General features: G+C 29.1%; 1 protein-coding gene across 5 annotated transcripts in view; it reads left to right on the top strand.

The window, feature by feature from the left end:
• LOC111677170 (transcription factor SPT20 homolog) overlaps positions 1–12,500 on the top strand; it is a 59,864-nt gene that overhangs the window by 9,662 nt on the left and 37,702 nt on the right. For all 5 annotated transcript variants that reach the window (XM_046947314.1, XM_046947310.1, XM_046947311.1 and 2 more), the window contains exons 3-4: positions 4,122–4,275; positions 4,335–4,426. In XM_046947314.1, coding sequence (XP_046803270.1) covers positions 4,122–4,275; positions 4,335–4,426 — 246 coding nt within the window. The remainder of the gene's footprint in view (positions 1–4,121; positions 4,276–4,334; positions 4,427–12,500) is intronic.

Here is a 12,500-nt window from a genome sequence, read left to right as displayed (position 1 = left end):
TAGTTGATGTGTATATATATATTTGCAAATAGACTATATTAAAATTCCAATAGTTTTTAGGATTTCATTTAAAAATATAAATTTTTTGTATTTTAATGTTATTTTTTTTAAATATAAAATTCTATCTGTGGCATTTCATTAGGAGCTTTAACAGCAGTTCTATTGTTATACAAATAATATTCTAATGAATTCTTCGTATTTTTGCAAATATATTGCACAATATACATCATTGGATTATAATAGTTGAAAAAAACCTTTATAAATAAATAAAATTCAACAAATTTAATTGCTAATAATATTTAAAATAAAAATTTTAAGCCCTTTAGTGTAAATTAAATAAAACTTATTTACTTCATATTTTCCATACTTTATGCGGTTCTGCTTATATTTGAACTGAAATTGATCAAAATTTTTAATTAATCTTATGCCATAAATTGATAAAATTGTTTATAGTGGTTGATAGGTTCATAAAATACATGTAAATATGAAAATAAATACATTTTTTTAATATAATTTAAAATATTATTTAACTTGTTTTGTATTGTGGTCGAGTCATAACACGTTCGTTTATATAAATAAACAAGTATGAATATATAGTCGGGAATAGCCGACTATATGATACCCTACACCAGTCAGTGTGTTAAAAATGGGGATTATTTAAAAAAATAAAGCATTTGAATATATTTTTTTTTTTTTTATTCCGGAATATTTTTACTTATTTGGGCCTATACTTTTAAATGTTGGTAGAGGAACTCACGTCTACTTCAAAATTATTTATGTAGAATTAAAAGTGTTCTTAGTGTTTATAGGTCAACTTTGACCTTCAAGTCATTTTCTGAAGGGACGGACGGTCGGATGGACATAGCTTAATCGACTCAGAAAACGATTCTAAACCGAATGGTATACTTTAAGGTGGTATAGGACGAATATTTTTGAATGTTACAATCATCAGCACAAACCAAATATACCCTCCCCAATATAAATATTTGTATATACATACATATGTAGATATATACAAATCATATCGGGGTGTTGTTTTAATTTAAAAATATTTTTATTTTATTAAGTGCTTAATCAAGAATAAAATAAAAAATTACCAAAAATAAGTAAGATTTTTACCCTTTAAACGTCCGAATTTCCCAAAAGTACCAAACTTATATTCGTAATTTCAATAAGGTACGAATATGATCTAAATTTTATTTCTATGTTCACAGGTTAAAAGACATATCTCTTTAAGGTTATGAGATATTATGCTACCGAATTTACCTTTTTTTACCCCTTAAAAATTTGAATTTCTAGAAATCCCTTTTTAGTGGATCTACATAACCAAAAGTACATTTAGTGTCAAAATATCATGTTTCTAGTTTCAGCCTTTTAGTCTGTACGATGATTAATCAGTCAGTAATACAACTCTTTTGTATATAGATAGTGGGGAGGGTATTATTGGTATACCACTCGGCCCAGAATCATATTCTGCGTCGATGTCTGTGTGTATATGTAAACTTTGTAAGCACGCTACAGATTACAATTTTCAAGATAATCTGATGAAATTTGGCACATGATTTTATTTTACAAAATGGCTAAATGAAAATGGTTAAATCGGTCCATTATTTCGTATAGCTCCCATACAACCATACCACCCGAATAGGGCTTTTGGTCTCATAAACATATTAAATGTTCTTTAAGTCTGAATGATACAGCTAGTTTTTGTAAATATAGGAATTCAGAGAATAAATGTGTCAAAACTGTATTTTGGTATTTTTATGCACGCCATGTATATTTTAAACTAGTGAACATTCATATAATAACGGGATTATTTTACCACATGTGAAAACTTTTTGGAATAGAATTTTTATTTTGATATTGGGCAGGAAAAATGTACCAAAAATTAATAAAAACGACAAATTTTATTCAAACCCAATGAGATAAAAATTTTAGATTTGGAAACACTATATATAGGGTATTATTTGGAATCCCGGTACCAAGTAATATTTCTGGTACTTTTTCATTCTTCAGCTGGTAATTTTTGTGTTGAATATCCAAACATGAAATTAATTAATAAAAAATTGTTCAGTTTTCTATAAATTTAAACTTAGAAACTTGTACTTTTCGTTCTTAAAAAGGTACTTTTTTAATATTGGATTAAGAAAGAGCCTATAAAAGGGGACTTTTTTGTTCTTCAAAAGTTACTTTTGGAATTTTTTATAATTAGAGAACTTATTGATACCTTTTCGTTCCTCAAAAATTACTTTTGTGTCGAGCCCGGAGTTAAAAGGAATTTTAATCACTTTTCCCTCCGATTAAAATGTACTTTTGAATTTTCTATAATAACTTAGTTAAAACTTTCATTACCATATAAGAGGTTAATATGCTAAAATTTACTTACACAATGGCATTTTAAGTCATTTTTTTAACACGGCGATGTCATTGGAGGCAAGTACTTACCACAAACGATTACAAGTAATTAGAAAAAGTTATCATTCTAAATCGCGTGAAAAAGCGTATATAGCTTCCATATCTTCACTGGCAAGATGACTAATGAATTAGAAAGTATTTATCAAACACATTGTTAGTAAGACCTTATAATATTACTTCTATGTAATCCAGGTGATATCTAGTAGTCATTGAAAAGTATGTTGTTAAGTAGGTTGCTGGGAAAGAATCTAGAAATATAAAAATTGACTTTTTAATACATGTTTAACTGGAGCTTATTATAATAAATCAGATACATGAAAATGTGCATGTAGACCCTAAAGTAAATGAAACCCTATAAAAATGGATTTTTAGTACTTTTTCGTTCTTTAAAAGGTTATTTCATAATCTATATATATAAAAGAGTAGCGTTACTGACTGACTGATTCATCATCGCACAGCCCAAACGGCTGAACCTAGAATCATGAAATTTTGGTATCTTTTTAGCCTTTTATAACTTTAAAACTAATTAACATTATCAATTTTTTCTAAATATTTTGGATACATCTCTCAAAATTATGAGACACCTGTTTCGTACTTTTTTAAAATTCAGTCCTTTTTGGGTGTAAAAGGGAGAAAACTGTATTTATGGTACTTTTTTTTAGCACATTTTTCGGTTTTTTGAATTATTCATATTAAATTACGGACTAACACTTTAATATTTATTGTAATAAAATTTTTGCTATTTCACTGGGTAAAAAAGTACCAAAAAGGGGAAAAACGGGAAATCTATATCACTATTCAAACTCATTGAGCCAACTTTTATAAAATTTCAAAAAGTAGTTTATTTACTCACACAAAATAAGTTTTTTGGTACTTATATTATTTTGGAATTCGAGTACTAAGACCTATATACGACCAAATTCGAGTAAATTGTTTGGTACCTTTTTTAAAGCACATTTTTTTCTGAAATAAATGAATGCAGGTTTGAATCGTTTGAGTTTTATCTGTGATATATATATGTAGTTTTAAATACGGAAAATTTTGTAAACTTAATTCTCGGAAAAGTATACTTCTAAGGGAAAAAGGTGAAACTTTGTACTCTTTTTATTAGTACTTCCACTTAGGTAAACTTTATTCCACTTTTGGTACTTTTGTATGTTCTTTAATATGAACTGAAAACACATGATTATTAACCGTACACGGTCCTCATTGAATAAGATTCTTTAAGAGACAACTTTTTAGTACATAAATTATACTTTTTTAATTTTCTAAAATATTCAACCTAGGAACATTAATTTTAACATACATATGTACATGGTCTTGATTGAATAATATTCTGTAATTGGGAACTATTTGGTACTTTTCGATTCTTCAAATGGATTCTTTATAAGGACCGGAACACACGGTCCTTGTTAAATGAGAATTTATTGAAAGAAATCTTTGTAATTTTTCGTTTTTCCGATGGTACTTTTTGATATTTTTACGATATTGAACATAGTTAGGGTAGCGAAGCACCCAGGGTATGCTAGTTTTCTATAATATTGAATCTAGAAACATAAAATTAGACATGATCCTGTGTCTTTTAAAAAGGACTTCAAAGTTTTAAAAAGTACATTTTTCAAAAAATATATTAACAAAAAATATTTTTACGGTGTAATTGTCTATTAAAATATTCTATTTAAATATATTACTTATTTATTTTTCAGCTCTTGCTACTAATATTATTTGTGAGCACAGTTCTTACAGATGATAAAGTTGCCAAAGTTGACGATAAAAAAGTTGACGCTAAAAAGGATGTAAAAAAATCAGTTGAGGAGACTAAAAGTAAAACGGGAAAAAGAGATTCATCCGATCAAACAGGTGAGAAAGAGTTTAATTAGTTTTTTTTAACTAGTTAATCATATACTACATTTTTAAAGCTGCCTTTGGAGTTAATCTTAATGATGAACCTTTTAAGCCAATGCTTAATAGTCCAGCACCATTTGAAGCTGCAGCGTCGGCAACACAACAGGTAATTGTGTTTTGAAACATTTTATAACTTTTAAATCAATAAGTTAGTGGGTAATTAATTAAAATCAAAAATAGCGAGTCCACATTAGTGTAGCTTTTATGTACAGGCCCAACAAAGACTTATGTTGATAAGTAATGATTTAAAAAGATTTTCCCTACAGCATTGAATGAGTTAATTATTTAAACACGTTGATTACATTGGAGGCAAGCACTTACCTCGTTCGTTTACAAATAACTACTTACATAAGTTTTTAAAAGCATAAAAGTTGCGCACTCAGAATACGAAGCTGGCACTCTTGTTCGTAGTTTCGCTGTCTAATACACAACACCACTGCTTAGTTATGTTATTGAGCTCCTAAAAATGAATAGAAGTTAAAATAAAGTACTTACATATCTGATTATATGTAAGTCATTATATAAGTATTCAAAAGTAATACAGAGGGTAAGAAGTTTTCATTGAAAAGTAAGTTCCTTTGCTTAATTATTTCAAATTTGGAGAAGAAATACAAAAGTTCTTTAGGGAACTGCTTTTCTATTTAAGTAAATGAGTTAAATCCATATCAGTAATTGAATTTTATTCGGATTTAAATTAAACTATAACTTTGCAATTTATTTCAAATGTTTCAACTTGTTCATTCGGATTTGTACTGTTTTATTCATATTTGTTGGAGAGAAAAATTTTATTAATTTTAAATAATACAACTAATAAATAAATCAATGAATGATATGAAAATCATTATGCGAAATTGATAATCTTTTATTTTCCATTTAACCGACTCATTATTTTTCATCATTACATTAACAACATTATCATTATGATAATTATTATTATTTCTTTTTTTTATTTTTTTATGAAAATAATTCAACCATAAATTGAAATTAATTTCAGTTGCAATTACTTTTTTCAGAAATAAAATGATTGTATGAATTAAAAGTATGGTACTTACAAACAATACATAACAAATGTTTGTGTGTTTTATGTATTATAGTGAATAAATTGTTGAATTGAATTGAATGACGGAGTTAAAAATATTAAAACAAATTTACTTAGAAATTTTATAAATATTTTTTATTATACCCTTCACCTTCGTGAGAAGGGTATATATAAGTTTGTCATTCCGTTTGTAATTTCTATAATATAATTTTCCGATCCTATATATTCTGGATCCTTTTAGATAGCGGAGTCGATTAAGCCATGTCCGTCTGTCTGTCTGTCTGTCTGTCCGTCTGTCCGTTGAAATCAGTTTTTAGAGGACCCCAGATATCGGCGAGATCCGAATCTTCAATAATTCTTGGAATCCAAACATACAAAAAAAAAAAAAAAATACAGAGCAAAAAAATATGATTTGCATTTTTTGTTAAAATAAAATAATTTTCCCTTTTGTTTTGCAAATATATTTTTTAATGAATACAACGTTTTCAATTATATGAGAGTAGATTGTGAGTTATTGTACAATAATTTTTATGCGAATAATGTAAGTTTGAAATTTAAAACTAACACAAATTTTTTCCAAGTGCTTTTTAAAACAATTTTTTTTACGATAAACAAAAACAAAATCTACACCTCGTCAATGTTTACCAGCAATGAATACGAAAGTGTTGTTGTTTTACTCTTGTTTGTATAATGTTAAGAACAACAACAACGTATTGCTAGTGATAAGCGCATATAAGTGTATATAAAACACTCTGTCTATAGCTAAGCGCATTTACAAAAACAAAAGAGTACCAAGCGCATAGGGCTTGGGCACCCTTGGTTTGGATGCTGTTGGCGTCATTGCGTTGTTATTTTTGTTTTTGTTTTTCTGTGTTTTTTGTTATGTACATATGTTTAGATGTCTGTTGGTTTAGAATATAAACTTTATATGCCTTGTGTATTTTGTGATTTATTTCGATTAGCGTTGTTGTTCTTTTTGTTTAGCTTTTGATGTAATAATAATGTAGTCGGGAAAAAATTTAAAATTTATAAAAGATGTTTAAAATACACTATTGTGAAGGGTATATAAGATTCGGTACAGCCGAATATAGCACTCTTACTTGTTTTAATATAAAATATTCCAAAACAAGTAGGAAAGTATATTCGGGATTGGCCAACCATATGACAACCTAGACCATTGAGCATGTTAAAAATGTGTATTATTTTTAATAATAAAGCATTTAAGTTGTTTACTTTAGTTCCGAAATATTTTAAAAATTTGTTGTGAAAAGTGATTTTTCAAAAGAGGGGTTATATGGAGGCAAACATGTTGGTTCATGGCCTTTTATTTACGTTAGAGTTATGTATGCTGGATTTCATCGTGAAATTGGTGTTTATGAAGGGGACTTTGTATAGAGGCTAGGGTTAAATAAAGTCTTATAATTACAAAAATCGGTAGTATTATTAAAACGTATATAGAACTAAGTTTTATAGAGATACTATAATATTTAATATAATTAGGGCTAGGTATAATAATGGATCGATTTCAACCATTTCCAATAGGTTGGGCCAAAAAACACGTATAATCCAAATTTCATCAAAATATCTTGAAAATTACGACCTGTAACTTCCACGCAAGGTTTACATGGGCAGTCAGCCGGACAGACGGGCGGACATTGCTTAATAGACTCAGAAAGTGATTCTGACTCGACCAGTATATTTTAAGATGGGTGTACGACCAATATTTTTGTGCGTTACAAACGTCAGCACAAAAGTATAATACCTCCCCACTATGGTGGTGTCTATATATATAACAAATGAATGTATGTTTGTTTGGAGTTTATAAACAGCTAAACAGCTGATCAGATTTTTTTTAAATTTTCACAGTCTGTCTCAAAGGAACTATAAATATATATTTACTTAAAAATTTCGCCCAAATTCAAAATAAGTGTTTAAAGTCACATATTTCAGAAACTGCAAAAGTAAGAGTTCTCAATTTTTTTATGGACAACTTTGAAATCCATAAGAATATTTTTGGACAAAGTGGGCGTGACACTTGCCACGTATATGTGAAAAAATATAACATATATAATCCTCTAATTTTGCTCGAATAACTTTAATGTCAATATGATTATTTAAGGAAAAAAAGGGGCGGACTAGCAGAAAAGCGTGGCACAATCCATATCAATTGAATACGCCTATTTGGGAAACTATTTGAGTTTTAAAATTTTGCACGAAGAACTTTAACATCCATGTAAAAATTTTGGGTTATTATTGGGCGGAGTACCAATGGGGGCGTTGCACCTCCCATATGATTAAAATACACAAAAATTTGTTTATCTGGGAAACTAATAAATATAGATTCTTCAAATTTTGCGCGAAGAACTTTGATATCCATCTTATCATTTTGAAGAAATAAGCGGACTTTCATTAGGGGGAATGGAACCTCCATATTGATAGAAAAAAATCGTATATCTGGAAAACTATTATAGCAAAAATCCTTAAATTTTGCAAAAAAAACTTTCAGTTTGATATGAACATTTGGTATAGAAATTTTTAAATTAAATTGCTTTTAGGGTAGCAAAGCACACTGGGTATAGTTGGCAGGGTAACAATTTTTTTGAAATTGGTCTTATGTGGTATCTGAGGTGCATCTTATGTCGGACTATCTGAGGTGCATTTGCTAATAGGGCCGTTTGCAAACCCGCAATTTTAGAATTAGGTATTATTATCAATCATCATTTATTTATAAAATTTTAAAGATATTCATAAATGCTTAATAAGGTTATTGATTGTTTAGTGTGAAAATTTTGTATGGAAAATGTGCAAATAAACCTAAAATAAGCGATTATGAAAACGGGGGATTATATTCAATATAATTTACATACATGACGTAAACATAATTTACAACCATTATTAAGACCACGCCCACTTTATTTGCTGGTTTTGATTTACGTGTTTTGAGAATCATTCTAAAAGTACTTCTTTTCTAAGATTGAAGGAGTACATGCCCCCCAACATGTACTTGAAAATTTGTACAAATTTTCTTAATTGATAGGCACTTTAGTATTGAAAATGGTCTGTACTGGACCATGTGTTCGAATAGCCCCCACAAATGTGATCCCCGTGTTGCAGATTAAACAGCCATAAATATGTTAATTTATTCAACCAAAAAAACAAAGGTCTATAAATGCTGTGAATATTCCAAAAAATTTTTTATAACAAATCAAAAAACATATAACTACTGTACATAAGAATGTATGTATTTATGTACATATATTTGTTCAAGTTTTTTAGTTTCTATTTTATTATTCAGAAAGGTCATTTCATATGTAAATTAAGAGCAAAAAAAAAGAACTTATATATGCATATACATACGTATGTATGTGTGAATTTTATATACATATACAATATTTTATAAATCAATACAAATATAAAAATATTCAATGTCAATGAAAATTTGTCAATGTGTTTTTAATCTTTGTGTGTGTATGTGTTTGTAAGCATACAAAAAGATTATCTAAAAAAATATTGTTTGACATTCATAAAGGATCTATAAATTGCAAATGCACAATTTCTGATTAAAATGGATTTTGAAAAATTTCAAATAAATTCGATTCAGCGATTATTGATGAATTGTCTGCTTGACTATTAGTTCTCATAACATTTAAGTGAACTTTTATTGAAATTCATTTGCTAATGCAATGTAAAACCAATTAGAGTGATTTATTCTAATAAACTCTTGAGGGATTTTGCAATGCAAATTGACTTTAATTTTTTATTCTTTAAGAGGTATTAAATGTAATTGAAAAAAAAACAATTGCAATTGAAATGCACAGTTAACTGAAATTAATTTGTGGATATTTTAAGTGATAAGGTTCTTGCTGATGTTTGCAATGCCCGCAAAAAATTGTTCTAAAATTTGTTGTGTGGTCTGAAAATCCAATATGTTTACATTTAAATAAAGGTTTAAATTATATCAATCGGCATAGAATCATTTTTGAGTCGATTTAGCTATGCCCGTCCATCCAAGTGAGCTATGTAATCAAACTACAGAACTCCATCTTAATGAGCCTTCTTCAGAATATTAATTTTTAAAAATAAATATATCGGAGGTAATGTACAGTTCAACCTTAATGCCCTTTGTCACATTTTGTTCTCATAATAGGTGTAGGGTATTATATCGTCTGCCTCGCACGACTATAATTTCTTGCTTGTTGTAATTTAAAGTTGTATTTCCATTTGTTAAGAACATTTCGATCAATAATTTGGTAATGATCAATTGTAATTCCTTGATAAACAACAATGACTACTACATATCGTTCTGATTACATATAAGTGCGTCATATTAATAATGTGTTTTATATAAGTACTTTCTAATTCATTAGTTAGCTTCTCCGTTAAGATATAGAAGTCGTATACGTTTTTTCACACGTATTATTTCTAATTACTTTTAAGTGATGTTAACTTAATGACTTAAAATGCTATTGTCTAAGTAAACTATAGCATTTCATTACCTATAGCATTTCATTACTATAGCATTTCAATAAAAGTTTTTGCAGTACCAACAGATACCCTTACTGCACTATTATGGATAAAAAAAACATTTTGGTTAATTCCACATAAAATTTATTTAAAATAATAGAATTAAATTTATTAAAAAGAAACTTTCTTACTTTAAATAAAATGCCACATTTATTTAGACTAAACCACAGTTTTCAAATTATTATTGACCCATATAAAATGTAGATAAATAAATTCAAATTTGTTAAAGAAATTTTCCCAAAGATTCCCTAGTACCAACGACTGACTCTTCATCAGAAAAAAGGGTTTAAGTGTTAAAACTGTGTAATTTATTTCCTGTCCTGCCATCCTTTTTAATTTTTTTTATTCACTTTTAGTGCTAGCAACATGCCATTTATGACTTAATCAAAAGATGGCATTTAAAAGTTACAAGTTGGTTTCATTTCTTTGGGGGTTTTTATGCGTAGATTTGTGATTTTTATCTTATTAGCGGTTGGCAAAAAAGAAGAACCAAAAAAACTGGGGAATAAAAGCGAAAAAAGGAAGAGAAAAAGATTTATAAAACTTGTTTAAAAGTTTGTTGAAAATGTTCATAGCTATTTATGGCTATTTTTTGTTTTTTTAAGTGAAGAACTTGTTTTTTTTTGTTCGAAGCTAAAAAACCTTAAAGTGGTAACAATATTTTTGTAATAAAGATGAAATGAAAAGGATACTAAACAAACAAGTCCTTCCTTTATGCTTTTTCGGCCAAACCAAAAAAAGTGTAAATATTTTTTTCTCTCTCGTTCTACTATATCTAACTTGCTTGATTGTTACAGTAATAAATTACAGCAATTCATTCATTCAGTCAAGTTTTTTTTCTTTCGCATACATATTCCTTTAGGTTGCAGGAGATGGAAAACTTTTAAATTCTTTTTGGTTTTGGTTTTTTAGTTGTTGTTATTACTGATTGTTGGCAGCAACAATGAGCAACAAATTTTATAAAGAAAAGTGGGTGAAAAAATAAAACTTGTTTGAATTGTATGAATCAGAAAAGAATTGAAACAATAAGTACAAGAACAACAGATTGCTATGAAATTTCATAATTGATTAGAAAACTGAACCCAAAACCCATGAAATCAAAAGAAACTGTAACAATAAGAGAACAATAAAAAAATTTACATTTGATTATGACAAAGTACAAATAAATATACAATAACATGGCAGATCTTTCAAACATTTAAATATGGCTTTCAATACGCTACACCATAGTGGAACGAGTATTATGTTTATGTAGATGTTAAAATTTATAGCAATCAAAATAATGATAATGTCAGGTAGACACTCCCTTCTAACTATGCATGGAATATTCAGTACTTAAGTATTTTCCTTTATCGGCTTAGACCTCGACATTTTCGATACTTTTCTTAAGTTATAAACTTTTAATAAATAGTCCACAAAGTAGTCAATATGCCAATCAGTAGTTTATTCTAGTCAAGAGTGTGGTCTAAAATTGATTGTCAACTCTAGTAAATAGTCTTATCAATAGTCTTGTCTATAGTCTAGTTTGTAGTCTAGTCTATAGTCTAGTCTATAGTCTTTTTTTTTTTTGATATGGGGTGCGTAATCTTCATAGATATGAATCATTTATCATGATTCATGATGTGAGATTCAACTATGTTGTGCGTCACCTACTCACTAAACCGCCTTCCCATCGTCAACCGCAAAACCCTACGGAACTGCTCTTAAGTATTACTTCGCAGGGCTGGTTAGCATTTACGCTACTTCTGCAGATAACATTACTGCTTGTGTTTCCTTTCGTGTTTTTTCTCTTGTCGCAGACGAAGATTCACGTCTCTTATAAAATTTGAAATTAAATCCCAATGCTCTGTTGACGTCAGCATTACGTCTATTATGTTATCAGGGGTAATTGTAAGTCCCACGTTTAACTCTAAGTCGTGTCTAATGTCCTCGAATCTTGGACATTTAAAGACAACATGCTCCACATCCTCTACTACTGAACATATAGGACAGTTAGGCGAGTGATCGTGTTTGTATTTATAGAGATAACTTCGATATCCTCCGTGACCTGTAAGGAACTGAGTAAGGTGATAATTGACTTCGCCATGCTTTCGATCTATCCACTTGCTAATGCTTGGGATAATTCTAAATGTCCACCGACCCTTATCTGCATTTTCCCATCTTCCTTGCCAATATGACATAGTTTTTCTTCGTTAGACTTTTTTCTATCGCGATTACTTTCCCCTGCGTTTAGTTCTTTCGCTACGTACAATCTACCACCTTCATCGGCAGCTAGGTCGATTGGGATCATTCCAGCAATTACACATATGGCCTCCAGGGATATGGTTCTGTAGCCACTGCAAATTCTAAGGCAGCGCGGTCTGAATAATGAGAGTATATTTTTCAGTGAAATACTGCTAATAGTCCGTGCCCAGATGGGTGCTCCATATAGTAATATTGACGTTGTTACTCTGGAGATTAGGAGTCTACGCGATTGCCTTGGACCTCCAACATTTGGCATGATTCTGCTTAGGGCATTGTTAACAGCGGCTGCTTTCTTGCATGCATATTCCAAGTGGGGTTTGAAATTAAGTCTATCATCGATTAACACTCCTAAGTATTTGATTGATGGAGACGA

This window comes from Lucilia cuprina, chromosome 3, assembly GCF_022045245.1.
Source record: "Lucilia cuprina isolate Lc7/37 chromosome 3, ASM2204524v1, whole genome shotgun sequence".
Classification (NCBI taxonomy): domain Eukaryota; kingdom Metazoa; phylum Arthropoda; class Insecta; order Diptera; family Calliphoridae; genus Lucilia; species Lucilia cuprina.
Note: the sequence above shows the minus strand (reverse complement) of the source record. Positions and strands in the feature narration are given on the sequence as shown.